The sequence below is a fragment of the Phaenicophaeus curvirostris genome, chromosome 15 (assembly GCF_032191515.1).
Source record: "Phaenicophaeus curvirostris isolate KB17595 chromosome 15, BPBGC_Pcur_1.0, whole genome shotgun sequence".
Classification (NCBI taxonomy): domain Eukaryota; kingdom Metazoa; phylum Chordata; class Aves; order Cuculiformes; family Cuculidae; genus Phaenicophaeus; species Phaenicophaeus curvirostris.
Genome location: NC_091406.1, coordinates 1,582,373 through 1,601,019, shown reverse-complemented (window position 1 = coordinate 1,601,019; position 18,647 = coordinate 1,582,373). Strand labels below are relative to the sequence as shown.

Genomic DNA, 18,647 nt, shown 5'->3' with positions numbered 1-18,647 from the left:
ACCTTCCCGCATACCAGCAAACCAAATACCAACCAACCACTAAACCCAGATTTAGCGAGATGCAGCTATACAAGCAAAGACCCCTCTGCAACAGAGCTGCTAAACCCCAGCGAGCCCATCCCCACCCTCTTGACCCCCCGTGCTCCTCCACCCCACGGGTTTCTGTGGTTCGAAGATCTGCAGTGATGGGGGGCACAGAGCTTCCCATCTCCGAGCCCAGTGGGATGCAGGGTCTCGGGAAGCTCTCAGAAGCCAAAAAACCCAACTGACAGCCAGCCAAAACACAGGGCAGACCTCAAACAAGCCCCTTAACACACTGTGGAAGCGCAGCTCTCCATCTCCAAGACTCTTGTTAAAGCGTATCCAGCGTCCTCCTTACCCGTGTGCCCATGGACCTCTGCTCACGCGGCTGCTGCTGCTGCAGGAGAGACCCAGCCGGGGCCAGGGAAAGCCCGAGCTAAGGAACGCGAGATGTCAAACTAACAATACAGTTTTATTTTGTATTTCATACAAACAGCTCCTTGCCCCTGTTTACAGAGTCACACAGCATTACCCAGTGACACGGGAGGCTCACTCGCACCTCCTGACAACACGAACGATGTGGCCCAAAGCCAGGAATCGATGTCCCCAGGATGGGGTTGCGTGAGGCCGCTCCAGCTTTAGGCTCCACGGGGTCATCAAATGAGGTGATCACCCCTAAGAAAGGGTACAATGAGACAACCACATGGAAAAATTTATTTGTGGGAATTTGGTTTCAAATTGAAAGAAAAGTCCCACGCCCAGTGCTCCCAGTGCCGTACTGGTGCAGCAGCTGGGCGCAACTACCAAGGGTGCCCTGCCAGCAGCCCGCTCGGGTAGGTGTTCAAAAGGAGGGCAATGAAACAATTTATGAATTGCTAAGGTGCTCCCTGTGCTGGGGCTGGAAGATGCCTGGCATCTCCGCAGGACACCACCACCACAGATGGAGTGGAACACGGGACAAGAGCTGCAGAGAGCAAAGCACGGCCCCCGCAGCAGCCGTCTCCAAGGAAAATGGGAAAAGCCCCCCAGGGCCACTTGTGTCATGAGTTTTCCATTGCTCAGCCAAGCTGGATTCAGTCCTGGGTTTGGGTGACACCTGAACTTCCAGGTGGAGCTCAGCCCAGTGAGGTTAATGGGGGAATTCAGAACAACTGCTTCTGAGAACGGCAAACTACGGAGCTTCAAGCAGAGCCCTGCAACAAGGGCAGGAACGCCTCCCACCTCAATATTGTTAGTCTCCTCATCACTTACAATTGTCCCAAGCGTTTCCCTTCAGATGATCCAACCTACCTCACAAGGCTATGCAATCAGAAGAAAAGCAAGGCTCAGCGCTGTGATAAAAGTTTCCACGTGTTTCTTGCAGTTTAATAATTACAAATCCTGATGACGGAAGGAGAGGGAGGTGGGTGTTGTGCTGCTGCCAGGAACATGCACAGCCAGCATCGCTCTGGCTGCGAGGTGGTACCCAGGCAGGACGCACGCTTGGGTAACTCAGCCCTGCTTAAATCCCTACGAGGCATCACACGAGAAGGTCGAAATGTGGCCCTGTAACACCCTAAAATCCGTACTCCCTCAGGGCTGCGGCACGTGTAGGAAGAAACTGCATACCCAGCCCCAAACTTAACACAGCCCCCCAATGCTCCTCTGCTCCCAGATTTCTCAGACCCTTGTTATGGAGAGCCAGAAGGGGAAGGAGTGCTTTGGTCACTGCCTCATGTCTTATTTTCCTTTTCCACAGAAGGGAAGCAAGCACTAATGTTTCTTTTTCTTTCCCCCATCCCTCTCCTTTCAAGTGAGGAGGAGGAAGGAGGCTGTTGCAATGCAGAAATAACCTTGTGGTACCAAACACACAGCTCCTACCACCCAGCAGCTGGGTTACTTAACTCTCTCTCTCTCTCTCCTTCAAACATGAGCATTAAAAAAAGCATTTCTCCAATGAAGCAACATCCCAAGATCCTCAAAACCTTTTCCCCCTCAAACAAAGTGGACAACGGACCTGGCTGAAAGTGTAGGCTTGGGACACAGGTATAAACCCAAACCCACTGTCCCTGGAATCTGGGCTCACAGCTGGGTTCATCACCGCTCCAGTTCCTTTCCAAGAGCCAGGAGGGACTCTATCCTCCCCTTGCTGCTGTGAGGCAGACCCAGATGGCAACAGTTGGGGGATCTAGGAATAAAGGGCTACAAATATATAGTAAAAGCTGGGGAAGAATTGGAAAGGCTGAAGCAAAGACAGCTGTGGGGCAGGAGCGTGGGAGGCAGGAAGAGCTGAGGTGGGCTCCGTGCTGTTTCAGTGTCCTTTAAAGGTGCTCGGGTAACTAGATGACAGCAAACAACTGAATACGAGTGAAAGAAAGAAGAAAAAAGCCTCATCACATGCTCAGTGTAGAGATCTCTTGGGGAACTCAGGTCAGTCGTGTTAGCCTCAAACTGCAGTGCCCTGAACCAGGGAATTTCACAGCAATTACTCTTTCCTTGGCACATGTGGGATGGGGCTGAGCTGGGGACCCGACCCACCAGTGCCGCATCCCAGACTCCTCAAGGGGTTGGTTTTTAATCACCGGGGCAGTCGGAAGGCAGGAGATTAAGCTCAGAGTATAGAAGTCAGCTTCTTTTGTTAAAGTGCCTTATTTTTTTTTGAGCTTTTACAACAGCTTCCTTGCTTTTTCAGAAGAGAGGGGAGGAAAAAAAAGGAATACTGGTTTTATATGAAACAAAGTAGAGAATTAATCCATATTTACACAGATCTTGGACAAGGTTATGACACAGACTAATAACCCAACACAGCAACCCAAAAAGCAGAGTGTCAAAAAGAAGGGAAAAACCTGCTCGTATGCTTTCAACACCATCCCCTGGAGATCCCAAGTGTAAACGGTTTTATCTAGGAAAAGGCAGTTTAACTTGGGCTTTGGTAATCGGGGTTGATTACAGCCACATTGTGCAGCCGGCGGGGAGGACGTGGGTGGGCGCGCGGCCGCCCGACCTCTCCAGGGCCCAGCCTGGGCTTAGACAAGTTCAACTTTAGCGTTTGGATAAACAGCCACCACGTCATATCCCTCAGGGGGCTTAACCCTCTCCTTCGCGTGCGTCTCGCAGTACAGCTGCTCTTCGATGAAGAAATACCCTCTCTGCTTCAGGTTGAGGCCGCAGTCGTCGCACATGAAGCACTCGGGGTGGTAGAGCTTGTCCCGAGCTTTGACGATCGTGCCGCTGGAGAGAGATGGGGAGAGCTCACATGAGATGGGGAAACAATGAGCAGAAATAGCTTTTCCTGCTGCCTCGAGTAAAACAGAGTCGGCGAAGGGAAGCAGCATGCAGCGGCACACAAGGATGCTACTGTAGGTTCCCATCCCTGCATCTGAGCCAACCCAAAGGTGCCAACTCCTGGCTGTGCTCTGTGGCTCCACCATTTGGGATGCCCCATTCCCATCTGTCCTGCTCCACCACTCAGTCAAAGCTGAGCCTTGAATATATAAGCTCAGCCCAGAACATGGGGAGCCAGCATCCTCTGAGCGTGCTGGCAGGGCTGGGGCTGTGCACACAGACATCGCAGCGTTTGGAGCTGAGAACTTCAGCTCGCAGCACCAGCAAGAACATGGTTACAGGCATTTGCAGAACAGAGGACTCTCAGCCAGCAAATCTGGCTTGAGCAGAATGTAGATTACAACAGAACATAAATTACAACACGACGAAGCAGAAAAATGCCTATATTCTCTGAAATCAGACCCAACACCCATCCATCAGAGAGTAACTCTTCAACAAACAAACAGAAACAATCCACAGACCTCTTCTACTTGACCCTTGAAGCGTTTCTCACTCTGTGGGGCAGCAAAGGAGCACAGTCCCTGAGCAGGGCAGAAACCAGCCCATGAATCATCCCCGATTTCCTGCAAGGTTCCTTTAAAAGGGGCAATCCAAGCCATATTCCTCAGTTCTAGGTTTATATAAGAATTAGCCAAAACCAGAAAGGGATTCAAGGGATGCAAGGTATTCTGCTACAAATTCTAACCCATATGTGCGGTTGGACCCGACCCGGCCGTGTCGCTGCATTTCTGTGCCCACTGCACGGGCAGCTCCAGCGAGACGTGACACTTACACGATGCCGTTCCTGCAGCGCGTGCACTCGGGGAGCATCTGCAGCCCAGACATAGCACCGCCGAGCTTTGACACTGGGGACTTGATGTTTCGAGGGTTGCTCAGCTTGTCGAGTTTTTCACCTGCCAAGAATTTTAAACAGACATAGGTTAAAATTTTGTCCTTTCCAGGCTCTTTCCCCCCACCTTTTTTCCTTAGGGAGTCAGATGAGTCTTTGCCCGTCACAACAGAAACTTTCTTATAAAGAAGTAAAAGGCAAATAGTGAGACCGACTGTCTCAGAAGTCACACAGCAGTCAGGTTTGCAGATGACTGCAGATGACATGCTGACCCTCTGCTCATCCTGATGGAGATTCCTTCCACGGAGAGACCCCCGCTCTCCCATCCGGCGTGTCTCAGGAGGGCCTCCTGCCCTGGGCTCGGCTGGGGAGGAGGGAGCACACCCGGCTCCAGCCTCCTGGGGTTACCCTCGGGATGCAGAGGCATCCTCGCACAGCAGACCCCAACTCCAGCCGCAGCCCTGATCCAGAGGCCAACGCTGCCAACAGTTCCAGCCAAGCAGGTTAACCCACAAGGGTTGATTTCCCACCTAACCCCACTTTCTCAAGACAGAAGACAGTGTTTGGAGATGCTAACAGCCTCGATAGGTGTGAGGCTGCCTGCCCAGGAGGGACCAGGGCTGCTCCACACCAGGGGTTCTCTAAGCGCTCAGTTGGCTCCAGCCAAGCCCTCCTGTTGGGTCCTTCCGCTGCCTTGCTGGGAATAAGCTGAAACAACTGCTCAAGCTGTTGGCTTCTCACAGTGTGAGATACGGCGTGCTTGGACTAGACAGGCTCATCTGCCAACATTTAACAGCTAAGCTGTCACTGTCTCTCAGAGGGAACGCTTGGATAAGCTGCTTAGAAGAGGGGGAGGAGGAGGGAAGAGATTTTACAGCAAAACGAGCCCTGCAGAGAGGGCCGCTTCCCATCTTCTCAAGCGATGGATCGATGGATCGTTTCCTTCTTATTTACCAGCCCACAGTCTCACTGTAATTTACAGTCCTCAGCAAGGCAGTGAGAAACTTTAACTCCACAACTATAACCATCGCCATCCACATTTGCAGCTGCAGCACTCATCCTTCCCACGGCAAGGGTGCTGAGGGAGGAGACTGCTGGGATCTCTCCAGCCTCCACCAGACCCTCAGCACAAAGCTCTGGGGCTGGCAATGCTGTAGAAAGCACAGAAAGCACAGCTTCTTCCAGAAGAAACACCTTCCACACAAAACAGGTCGTTGCTAAAGACATCCAGCTCCTTAGGAGAGGAGATCTTGACTTTAAAAGGACAACATAGCAGGCTCAGGCGAAAATGGGTAATTTTAGGCTTAGGGAAAAAGGAGGAGGGGTGGAAGCTGCAAAACAACCTAGCAGGAACACTCACAGGGATTTCAACTGTGCTGAAACATCACAGAGCTTCATGCCAGGAGAGACGCTTTTCACTTAATTTCTCATCTCTTATGAAATAAACACCGATAGCATCGTGACAACCAAGGCACAAAGCAAGACTGTGCCTGCAGCCACTTGCACATCCCCTCTCCCTGCTGCCCAGCACAGCCAAGTGGGAAAGGGCTGGTGGCAGAGCCCTTGGAGGTGACCTGCCTGGCTGGTGCCGTCACCAGCGTCTTGGCTGGCATCGAGATGCTGCCAGGGCGAGCAGAGGTCCAGGACTGGCTGAGACAGTCCCAGAGCCCAGGCACTGCCCTGGGACTTCTTCATCCTCCCTTTCCCACAGCCCACAACCCTTTTTTCCCTCCCAGACCCCTGCTGGGTCTCTCCCACCCCAGGGCCAAGGATGCAAGGGGAGGCTGGAGTAAAACAGCCAAGCTTCAGTTTTGCTCCCTTTTCCTGGCACAGAGAAGGGAGGAAGAGGAGCAGAGCAGCGCTATTAATTGGGATTAACACTGACACTTCCCATTTGCTTTGTCCTAACGAGGAGACCCGCGGGTGCAGCAGACGCCTTGCTGGGAAGCTGCTTGTGCTTGTCCTTGGTGAAGGACCAGAAGATACATCTGGAACTTGTAATTAACATTGGTTTTCCTGCCCGTCTAGGAGGGGCTGTACTTTTTACACGCAGTACTTCCAAGGCCAATCCCATTCCATGCTTTGTGGATGTGCCAAAATACTACTGAGAAAACTAAAACCGGTGGAAACTGTGGATGCTCAGAAGCCACCTGCAATTGTTCTCTTTGTGAAGCAAGTTGCAATATCCTTCTAGTTAAATAATATCGTGTTATATGCACAGAAACTGAGTGCAACAGCCTGACTTGCTCCCTCTCGCAGCTTCATAATGACATTTGCAGTAGTTAGTATTGTCCCATAAAATCTAAGGCCCTGGATTCACAGGACTGGAGGACGAGGCTCTTGGAACAAAGCATAAAGAAGAGTCTTGCCCTAATGACTGTAAAGCCTGAAAGTTTTAACATAAAAGCCCCAATGGACTTAAGGTTGAAAGGCAAATAAAAAGAAGCTGAAATGTATAGTTTGGGGATCTTATTATTTAATGCTTAGATTCAGCTCCTGCCCACGTAGGCAGGAAGCTGTGACAGACTGAGAAGTGAGCCAAGAGCTCCTGATCTCTATCCCGGCGTTGCTGAGGACCATCCCACGTCCTTATGCAAATGCCATTTACTCCAACAGCCCCACAGTTCTCCATCGATGATCTTACACAACCGCTTTAAGCCATTGCATAAACAGTGTCAGGAAAACAGCTGCCATGCAGAAGCTGTTTGCAAATCCAACTTTCACACGATGCCCAAGGCAGCCACAAAATTTGGTAAGTCCCCAGATGCTTGGGGGTGATGTGAAACCTGCCATCTGGCTGTTACCCCTCACAGGGTGCTGGGAGCCTCCCGCGTCGAGCTGAGCTGCCTCAGCACTGAAGTGATGCGCAGTAAAATGACAGAGAGGAGTTTGCAAACCCACTCCGTCAGCTCTGACAGGTGAGTCTTTAGAGGCTCTTTGAGCTTCCGGACCTCAGCAAGGGGAAGAGAAGGAGATCAAACCTGCAACTGCACCTTGGTGGGTGAGGGGCCATGGAATGGGATGCAGAGAGGCTGAATGATGCTTCAAGCCCTGCAGCACCGCAGTGTCACAGCGCCAGCCCTGGGGAGGACCCGCTGGGACACACGATGGGCGCCAAGCTCCTTACCGTTCTCTCCAGCCTCCAACATGCCCTGCAAGTACCAGAAAGATCCAGACTGCTTAGGCTCCGACACAGGCTTTTCATAATCCTGAAGCATCTTGTAGACATCTGACTCCACATCAATTCCATTTCTGCTGCGTGGAAGAGACTTCAAGGGGTCGAAGCTGTTTTAAAGGAAAGCAAGAAAGGCTCAAGTTAAATATAAACAGCAATTGTCAGCTCATCAGGGAGGTACCGAAATCTCCACATTCCCACAGATTCAATTAAACACCTCTCCGTTCCCATGTGTTTCTCTGCCTGGAGGTAACGCCTGTCCCAGGAAAAGCCATTGAACCAGGGAAGTTAAACTCGTTCTGTGCTCAGCTCCAATTGAGCAACACAGCTAAGCCTGGCCCAGTTACCAGATGCCTCCAGGAAAGAGGGCAGCTGCTTGCAAGTGCCGCAAATTGCTCTGCCGCACATGGAATTTATTGAAAAAACAGGTAAAGCAACGCATTTCATGAGTCATGCAGGGCCAAGGAAGCCACCCCTGCCTCGCACCACTGTGAGGGCACCCCATATGCTGAGAGGTGGGGGTGCTGCTGCCAGGCACCGCGGGACAGCAAGTCTTAGCATCCACGAACGCCTCTTTTGAAGTCCAGCTTTCTGTAGGTGACTGCATTAAAAGATCCATTTGCCAGAGACAGCCCACGGCTTAAATGAGAAAACCAGCCCAGCGGGCTGCGCAGCGCTCAGGGAGGGACAGAGGGGCTGCCCTGTGACTCTGCTCCCAACCATGTGCCCGCTGCCAGCAGCTGGACCTGAAACCGCTCCTTGTCTGTACGCAGCACGACTGGGGCACAGCAGACAGCAAAGAGTAATTTAAACCATCATTCCAGTTCATTCTCTACATCAAAACATGAAAAGCGTAGGTCGGAATCAAAAATATTGCTGGTACATGTTTAGGTGTCCTGCTGAGTAGAGATGAATGCAAACGCTGTTGTGCTTCGCTGAGGCCCCAAAGCACAGCTCAGCTTCATGGGAAGGGGCTCCTTTTCTTTTTGAAGGAGAAGGTCATCAAGGTCATTACAAAAGCAATAAAAATAGCAAGAGCCCTGAACCCCATCAGACAGCTGAACACATTCCAGCCAACTCAGACCGGTCTTCTCCACCAGCATTAAGTTCATGCCTGCTAAAACAAAAATAAAAGACGCACACACAAAGAAAATCCACTTTCAAACAAAGAAAAATAAAAAAACCCAAGCAAAATTAACTTTCAAAGAAAAAACAAAGCTCTGTTTTCTGGGAGCGTCTTGCCAGCTTCTCCCAGGGCTCCGACCTCTCGAGGTGCGGGGCAGAAGTGCCGCTGCCAGCTACCAGGGCTGCCGAGGACCCATCCGCACCGCTCCCGGCCAGCCCAAACCCTCCAGGTGTGCCCGGAGGTCCTACCTGCCCCACCACAGCCCTCGCGTACACATTTTACATGAGAAAGGGCAGGTTTTGACCAGTTCAGCCTGATCAAGCACAAATTCAAAGAGAATGCACTTCTGACCCAGTTCTACTCGCACACCCGAGCTGATCTCCTGCCTTTTGGCTCACACGCAGATAACGTCAGATTTTGTTCTCCGTATTTCTCTGTGCAGTTCTCTTCTTTCCAACTTCATTAATTTCCCTGGAGCAGCCCAGGGAATGAGCTGGCTCAAAGCATCACTGAAATACAAATTCAAGCAGGCACAGACTTCCCAAGCTGAAAGGAAACTCTTTGCTCTTTGTATTCCACACAGACATTACTTTCTTGCAGACTGTTCTGCCAGTCTGGAGGAGCACAGATCAGCAGCAGCGCAAGCCACACAAAAGCATCGCAGTGCACAACATGGCTCGTCTCAAAGTCAGAGTTATCCACCCAAACCATTCTTGGCTACACAAAAGCTTTTTCTTTCCTATGAGTGTTATTTATTTCCCAGCCTCCCGGACAGCTGCACTGAGCAGATCTTACATTTCGAAACGTCCCAGTCCACTGGGGTTCATTTTCTCTGTGGATACCTCCAGTTCCCAGGCCAAGTGTTCGCTCCTGGGTCTACGGTGGTGCAGTCCCCACTCCTAAGAGGGCCTTAAATATATACTTTGAACCAGGATACTAATAGCTGTGCCACCCCTGAGCAGCAACAGAAGATCTTATGTAGGTCTGGAAAACCGGCACCTTCGTCCAACTCAGAGAAACAGTCGAATGTTGCTTCAGCATCACAAACTTAATCTCACTTGATATAGTCATTACCCATGGCCACTTTGTTCAAAATTTGGCATCTCCAAGCCTCCCGTTTTTTTTTGGTGTGGGTTATTTTTTTCGCACCTGCCCTCAACTAACAGAGCAGGAACTGAACCCAGCATCTCTGGAGCTCCAGGACCTCCAGGAGCACCACAGTCTCAACGCACACCCCTGAAATTGAGTTTGCATGAACAGCAGTGGAACCCAGAGCGGGAGCAATGCCTTCATCCTACCTCTGGGCAGGAGTGATGTGGAGCCCGCTCAGCTGGGCTGGCAGAGCCGACTCGGGGCCGCTGTTAGCGCAGAGCCGGGTTGGGTTGTGGTGCTGCATGTTCAGCATCTGCTTGTTGTCTGTGGGGCTGCCACCAGCCCCCTGGGACACCGACCTCCTGTTCTGGGCAGGTCCATTGTCCTGGAAGAGAAGAAAAAGCAGAAAAAGCAGAAAAACCTGAGATTCACAGTTCTTAGTATGGTGCACCTGGAGAGGCTGCGTTGGGACATGCAGTTTGCAGTAATAACATTTTATAGGTTATGGAAAACAGAGATATGCGGCAGAAAAAGGAAAACTCAGACTCGACCTGCAGTTAAACCTTGCTGAACTATGCAGCTTTCCTTGGTCTCCAACCAACCAAACTTGCCTATTTCTCCTGGGTGAGCCGCTGCCAAGTATTCTGCATTTATTCCCCTGTAAAAGCATATTTGTTATTTCCGCAAAAGAAAGGCTGTGAGTCTGCTTCTCATTTCGCGTTACATCACTGTGAGAGCACTTATCGCTCTCCTGACTTCAGGGCAATCACTTTGACTTTCATTAGCAGAACACGATAAACCCCATCAGCTCATCAGCTTCCCGTACAGGTTGGGCAAGACCTGAAGCCAAGGGGCCAATCCCTGTGTTTTCACCTTCTCGCAACCACCCTCGTCCACAAAGACCCGTGTTTGTTTGGGGAGATTGTCTCCCCAAATAAGCTCAGCCATTTACAGCGTGAGAAATGCATCAGTCAAGGGTTTAGCTTGCTATTCACATTTTCATTTGCTTTTTAAGCAAATCATTTTGTTGTATGACCTCCCAGATTCCACTAAAACACCAGTTTTCTGCATTATTTTACTTCCATAAAACATTACCTATGTGTTTTTCCAAGGCTTTGTTAGTCAGCCCCGCGCACACCCATAAATCCAACATTAACTACTGGTGACATTGCCACCGGCCACCTAATCCAGGCTCTGCCTCAGCCTGGGGAGCAACCAGCAGCCCCTGCCCCGGAGAGGGGCTAATTCCAGGGAGAAACCGCAGAAAACCGGACACAGCCTAAGGACACTCACCGGCTGCTGCTATTTCCAGCCCTGTGAGTCAGAACCACGCCTCGACTGATGGGAGAAATAGATGCTGGTATAAGAGGCTGTAATCTCCTTAATCTGGTTCAGTCTGTCTGAGGGCAGACCCCCAGCGATGCTGCCCTGCATCAGCTTCTCAGGAGATGGAAACTGATGCAAAACCACGCAGAAAAAGAAAACATCGCCCTGTGAACAAACAACAAAGCGCATATTGCTGGGCTCTAATACAAAGCTTACTTTTGAATAAAATAATCCAATAAATACTAATTGGAAACAAATGCCTGTCACTGGGGCATAGCAGAAAACACTGGCGCTCCCAAGCCTTGTAAAAATGAACAGCTAGGAGAAATAAAAACCAGATCCTGCTAGAAAAAGACCTTGGAAGACAATTCTTCAGTTCTTTCAAGGGAAAACTTCCATTGATAAAAACCGGGCTTAATTACAGACTAAAAGATGGTGCCTTTGAGGGCTTTTTTCTTCTGCCACCAGCTGAAAAACTGCAGACTCCAGCATTTCCACCACCTTGAAAGCCTCAGCACCGCTCCTTCCACAGCGTGCATGCACACACACGTGGGGGAAGCTGCTTCCAACATAATAACTTCAAATTATCTATTAAAAAAGGAATTTTGCTGCCAGGAATAATATAATTTTAACTGCTCCCCAATTTATACTCTTAAAAAACCCACAACCAGGCTAGGGGTTTCCAATTCCCAGATTTACATTATTATTTCAAGGGAAATAAAGAAACCACTCTCAGCCGTGACAGAGAGAGGAAAAGAAGGATGGTAAATATTGTGGGGAAAGAAGCAATGGTCCGTGCTGGTCGGCAGGCCACGGGGAGCTACGCAGTTATGCTTTTAACAAGCCATTACTGTTCATTACTGCACACGGGGGCCCAGGCACACGCTAGGTCCAAGGGAAGCGGCATCTGGAACCTCTGCCTGCAGAGGACAGGGAGCTCTGCTCCCCTCTCCTCTGGCCCCACAAGCTCCTCCACACTGGGGACACCCAGGCCATTCGCCGGGGAGCACAGAGCTGGCAGCTCTTTCTGGAATGAAAACCTCCTCCACCCAAGAGCCCAGAGACCATAATCTCCACGGACTTGCTTGAATTCAGGGTGGTTTATAAGGCACTACCCATTCGACCCTGTTAGGCTCAGCAGGTTGTACATCACGTGCAAATGTTGCTATTAAGCTAACGCTTATCGCTTGGGCACTCTCCAAAAGGCATGAAAGCCAGTGATGGAACCAGGGTGTTTCAGAGCCCTCCCCGCACTCCAAGCTGCTCGGTGTTCCCGGTCACCAGTGGCCCCATCCCCATCAGAGTCGGATGCTTGTGGTGGTGGCAGCTCACCACGACACCTGCTCGGCTGGTTAGAAAGCCACAGGGGACCCAGCAGCATCCATAGGGATCCACAGGGTGCTCCTGATGGACTCCCCTTCCCATAACACCTACCAGATCACAACCATGGAAAGGAAGCAGTGGATGTCCCTCAGCCTTTTCCACCAGGTTCTTTGCAGGCTTTGGAGAGCAGAGCTTTATGCTGGAGGCAGCTAATGGCTTTCTGGGCCCCTCTGAAAGCACAACAGCCTTTGCCTTTCTTGTCACTCCTGGTTTCTGTGCCACAAAACTTTCCTGTTGTGCAAAAAAAGCTGCTCCCAGACTGGGCTCAGTCTCCTTTCTTCTCATCTCAAAGGCTGTTTTAGTGTTTTCCTGCGAGACCTCCGCAAGGCTTAGCGTTGTGCAAAACACTCACGCATTCATTCTCAGAAACCTAGAACCAGATGGATTTCTTCCCAGTTCTCAAATTCAGGATCAAAAAAAAAATTCCCCCTTTGGGACCTAATTTACTTTTCTCTGCCGACTTTTTTTGCCTGCTTTTTATGGCCTCTCTTAAATTAAAAGGGTTTGCAAACCCTTCCTAAGAGCTGGCCTGTGCAGTTTCACCAAGGAGAGCTCTTTTAGCCTAAGAAACAGAAACTATCAATCCGTTTTCTCACGCTTGCCTTCTAGCATCATCAATTACAAAGCACAACCAGCTTCCTGACACGCAACATTTGGAGCTCCTGGAGCCTCTCCACTCCTGGCAGACACGATTCACGCAGCTGTCCCACGGCAGATAAACACAAGACAGAGCTAAAAATGAGCATTTTGGAGGGATGAGGTCCCAATGCCAGGGAGCAGGCGAGTTTTGGGGTGGTTTTGTGTGTGGCAGCAGAACGATGCCCATGGCCAGTGCCCGGTCAGACCAACCTTCTCCGGTCACCACCTTGCTGGAGACCCCAGGCTGGCCCTCATCCGCTGGGGAAAGGGATGAGCAGAGGAAAAGGGATTGTTTGGAGGAGGCTGAGCCACAGCGAAAGAAAAGAGATGATCTGCAGCTAGCACCTGCCTTATCGAAACACCTCCTGCTCAAGATGCGTTTATCAGCACGGCAGGAACACAGCCCGCGCCTTATCAGGCTCACACAAGGGCTGCCCTTACTGTAATCAGTATTTATATCCTCAGGAACTATTTCCAGCCGAAGGAAAACGCGACATAGCGTATGGGAGTGTTTCTCTTGGCAAGAGGCACGGGAAGCCGGGGCAGTCACGCATACGTAGCTGTGGTAGGAGCAGCACTGGCAGCAAGCGGTGCCTCGCCTGGAGCTGCCAGAGGGCTCTAAGCACCAACGAGGCACCTTGGGTTGGCTCTTGAGCCTGAGCTACCACATCTCCTCCCACTGTCGCTCGGACACCAACACCTGGAGGCTGCTTTACTTGCAGGGAGCTGTAGCTCCCTGCATACAGAGTCTCAAGCACGTTCTTTGGTACCACCACTTATTGAGGTAGGAGAAAAGAGAAATCTAACTCATTTTCAGATATCTGGCTCTTGTCACCACCACACAATGTAGTGAGAAGGACACAAAAAGACTGATTTTCCTTTTATATTTAAGGGAAAGATACTGAACGACAAGTTCCTTGGAATTAATCCTGGAAATTCCTCAAAGAGCCAGAAATAGAGTTATTTTCCTTCCTTCTAGAAGCACTTATTCTATTTCTAGCAAGTGCCTCTCTTCCATGCCTGCCTATTAGCAAATCTGTTTTCCCTTATATCAGCTGAAGGCACCTCGTTTAGCTGCAGCATGATGCTTGGATGCAGCCAGCGGAGCAACGAGCGCAATCAGCAAAGTGAGGAAGCTCAAATGCTTTTCACAGCACACATCGTTTCCAATTTCAGGAAACGTATAGGGGAGCATTAAAAGAAGCAAGCTGAAGATTTCAACAGAAATACAGATCTTCTCCGTGCCTTCCCCACGCTCTCTCACATCAATACGAAGGTGGGCTTTGTCCGCTCCTCAGCCGTGCACTGACTCTGCTGGAGTAGCTGAGCTGAGGCACTTTTACCCCCCGGATTTTTTAGTCAAACCTGTAACGTGACAGAAAACTCAAAATTTAAAAGCTTTATCAAGCTAATGACTGCTGAAATAAGCGTTCCCACAAGTAGGAAAACAGGCAGCCAAGTGGGAATTTTCAGAAGGTTTGAAAAGCAGTCTCGGTCCCTGTCTCTCCTGGAGAGAATTTGTCGTATTTTGAAACTACCTTTTGTAGAGTCAACAAAAAGCATAACTCTCTTCAGATTTCTGAAATGCATCCAGGCGAACACGGCATTTCAGCTGCTTGATTACCAGGAATAACGTTGGGATCCAAAGCTGGGAACGGTTTAACTCATGGATTTACACGTAACCCTGTCTCCTGGTGAGCAGAAGCGCCCTGTTCTCTGCCAGCCCAGCTGCCCTCAGCCACGCTCTCGGGAGCCGTGTTCTGCAGAACTGCAGGGGTTCACAGCCCTTCATGCTCAGAGAACACACGATATGAGATTTGATTCCTTAGGACCTTTGGGAAATCCCATTTGTATCCCGACACACTTTGCTAAAATACAGCCTGAAATACAGCCTTACTTCCCTGAAGTGTGACCACGTGGCTGTCTCAAGCTCTCTTATTGTTATGGGATAAGAAAAAAAAGGAGATATATTGGGGTTTTTTTTGACATTTTTCAAAAAGCCCTGCTTGTTCCTCCAGGCTTTTCTAAATTCAAGTCTTTATGCTCTAGAGACCACAGGTTTTAGACACAACCTTAGAGAACATCACACTTCATGTTCTTATCCAAAGCATTTAAAGCTCATCGACCTGACCGTGTTTTAAATTAGATCCTTAAAAGGCCAGAAGTACAAACAAAATAATTAATCTCCTTTTCCAGACTTTCAGGCAGGGATTAAAACTGCAGATTGCCAGTTCGAGAGGTCAACAATGGCTCTTAGAACCTCCACATCAGCACCCGCACCCACGGCCTGATTTGGAAGGGCTTTGAGTGATGGTAGCTTTGGCATCCATGAGAAACCTTCCTTAGGAGCAGAGCGAAATGCACCTCCAAAATTACACCTGCATGCCCCAAATCCACCCTAGAGCCCCTTGCACAGTGCTGGGAGAAGATCTGCAGGGACCGGATCAGCAGCAGCTCTGGCTCTCAGTGTGCAGGCACCCAGCTGCAGCAGGGATCAACTCCAAGGTGTTTATTTTCCTAAGCCCAGGGGAGCCAGTCCCGCTCTCCCTATAAACACGCGCTGCAGACTTAAACAGAGCTGAAGGTCACTAACGGCTTGGCTCAGCCAAGAGCAGTTCTCTGTGTGATGTACTTCAGATCCACTCTCTTCCCCAAACCACAGCACCATCAGTCAGTGTCAGCTACACATTTGCTGCCAAAACGCTGAATTAGACACGAGCGCTGCTATTTGTGCCCCAAGAGATCAAAGCATCCCTCAGCCACGGGGTCACCTGGAAGAGGTACCTCCTGTGAGCACGCTTGGTTCCTCGTGTCCGCCCCGCAGCAGCAGGATGAGCACGGCTCTGGCTCCTCACCAGAATTTGACTTCTCTCTCCCTCACTTGGCGCTGGGGTAATGGAGCCCAGCTGTGCTCTGCGGAGAACCCGCCAGCGCTGCTCCCGCTGCCTCTGCAATATATGGCTAAAAGATGCACCCCTGGCATCGGTCCCTCTGCTGCCAACCATGGGAGAGGAGAGGGCCAGGGGACATTTCTGCAGAGTCAGGATCACGTTTATGTTACCATTATCGTTATTAGGAGACCATCACACCATCTGCCTTGACAGCTACACCCAAGGGAAGCTCCGCTTAGAGCGAACCTGCCACGGTTCCTGCAATGCCAAGAGCAGTTTGAGACCCATCCCCGCGTGCCTGCTGCCCCGCGTGCCCGGACGCCCTGGTGATGGACAGCCTGGCACAGCCCGGGGAACGGGACCGGCTCAGACCTGGCAGCAAAAGGAAAGAGGAGGATTTGGGCAAGGATTTTCTTAAAGTAAAGGTGCTGCCTCTTCGTCTGACCCAAGGGGTACAGCCAGACTTTGGTGGCCTGATTCTGATCTCTCCTGGCAGAGGACTTTCTGTGGGCAAAACGTCACTGTCTTCACTGCTGCAAGTTCTCTTCTACACAAACGTGACAAGCAATTAAGCCCAATGACATATTCCAGCATATCCTGACACCAGGACATACTCTGGCGTATCCCAGCGCTCTTAAGACTGAAATTCAACCTCTGCACAGAAGACGACTGCTATACAGCGATCCCTTCCTCTCCTTCCTCCCAGCTTTCCAACAGCGAAGACGGTGCTTTGTCTCTGATAAACTGGTTCCAAAGTCCCAGAAATGGAAATCTTGTTATGACCCCACAGAGGATCTATATGGGACAAACAGCACCGTTCTCATCTGAATGTAAATAACAGATTTACACTGCGGCCGCGTTCGCAGGAGCAGGATCGATTCTCCAGCTCACAGTCTCGAAGGAAGTCCTGTGGTGAACCCTTAGGTCAAAGCCTGCCCCTAAAGCCAGGAGAAGAGGAAAAATTTTTAAAGCTACACGCATTTTAGCACATATTTCACTATAAGCACAGTTCAAATGTCCTGCCGAGCTGACAGTTTTACAGACTAAGTGAACTTCAAGCTAACTGTAAAAAGGACAATCCCACTATTTAGCTCAGCTCAGAAGATTAACAGATAAGAAAAAAGGTCGGGTGTAGTGCGCTGAAGCTGGTGAACAAAGCCTTTTACAGGATGGATTTTTAAATATTCTGCCAAGTTCCTATTTTAGAATATACCACGGTCTGAAGAAAACTTTATCCAACGTGTCCTTCTTAGTACGCTCCTTTCTCAGTCATCAGCTGAGCACCAAATTTGTTTTTCAGACCTCTCTAAAAGACCAAGTTCTTAAAATCAGATGGCCTTCTAGTTAAAAAGCTGCAGCCAACGTTCACATGAAACATGACTCAACCCGGAGCCTGGCTGAGCCCCAGCCTGCCCGCAGTCCCGGGACAGTCTGTACCCGGAGAAGGCACGGCTGTTAGTGCACAGCAGGTGGGATCTTGGGACAAGGGCTCAAAATCAGCCCCATGGCCTTGTGCCGGGTCTTGGACACGCTGAAAACCACCCATGGGTTACATCCTAGTGGACAGAGGTGCAGCCCCTGCAGGCTTGCTAGGGTTTGCTTGGCTTCGTGGTCTTGGAGGCGTCAGGCTCATTTTAAAGCACTCATTTCTGTACTACATGCAGCAATTTCTGCTGAAACCCCTGCAAGCAATTGGAAAAGCGTTCTATGGAAGTCTCCATCACTTTCTGTTTAACTGCTGTGATGTCAGGGAGCAGGCTGAGGTCAGCCCCACCATCTCCTGTCAGTGTGAATTTCCAACCACAAAACCAACACTGCCACAGGTAAAGCACACGTACCCCTACAGACAGCAGCCTGCCTTTGTTTTTCAGGAAGAACTCCATAAACACAGGACTCCAGGAGCTGGGGCCAGGCTGCAGCTCGCCCTGCTGAGAGCATCAGATCAGGAACAGCAGAGCACCAGAGAGGCGAAAGCTGAACATTTCCTACTATCTTCAATGATGTGTCACTTTTGATTGCGCTAGCAGTCTTGACAAGAGTCACCTGAAATGTTTTGCATCCACAGGGAAGTTTCTAAAACATTTGTAAACGAAGGTTGGGAACTTAACTTCCAGGCAGAAGACATCCACCCTTTTCCAAAGGAGTCCTCTCACAAGGAGAAGTTCTGTGATGTAAAATGAGGTACTGCTAAAAAACGCAGGTTTAGGGTAAGCCAAGAAAATATTCCAGCTTTATACTGGCCCACGTGCATGTTCTGCACTCCATACTGCACAGCACAAGGAGAGATACACCTAACCCAGGGACAACCTCTCACACTTAGAGAGTTAAGCTACACAGACCCTACTTAAAGAGGAAACACTCTGCACCTCGGCACGGTGAGGCTGACGGCCACCAGTGCGAGGCTGACAGCTCCACAAACACCTTCACCCCCCGGGAAAAGCCACAGCTCTCCTGCGACTTAAACAGCTCAAGAGGGACTTGAGCTGCAATGCCACAAGTTTATCCTTTAAGCCACCTGGCTCCCCCGTGGCCTCTTAAAAATCCACAGCAATGGAAAAAAAAGCTACCCAAGACCAGCAAGAATGATTAAAATGTGTTTCCATTTATCTTGCCTGCTCCAGCATGGAAAGCATGTTTTTAATATCAAGGGTGCAAGGGGGTGTTTAACAAGCAGACAGAGGAGGACTTTGTACAAATGTACCAGTTTTATTAATACTTTCATCAAAAAGCAAGCCAGCTGGGGATCACACACTCTGCTGAACTACACGGCACAGGATATACCAGCTGCTCTTCCAAAACACCTTCAGACAAAGCTCTGCAGACCAAGCCCTTCAGGACAGG

General features: G+C 50.2%; 1 protein-coding gene across 1 annotated transcript in view; it reads right to left on the bottom strand.

Annotated features, from left to right (window-relative positions):
* Positions 1-474: 474 nt before the first annotated feature.
* Positions 475-18,647, bottom strand: part of PDLIM4 (PDZ and LIM domain 4) — a 445,004-nt gene continuing 426,831 nt past the window's right edge. Inside the window, exons 5-8 of the mRNA XM_069869464.1 lie at positions 9,774-9,952; positions 7,302-7,459; positions 4,118-4,238; positions 475-3,231 (exon numbers count right to left, since the gene is read on the bottom strand). Of these exons, the coding sequence (XP_069725565.1) occupies positions 3,027-3,231; positions 4,118-4,238; positions 7,302-7,459; positions 9,774-9,952 (663 nt within the window). The 3' untranslated portion in view covers positions 475-3,026. The remainder of the gene's footprint in view (positions 3,232-4,117; positions 4,239-7,301; positions 7,460-9,773; positions 9,953-18,647) is intronic.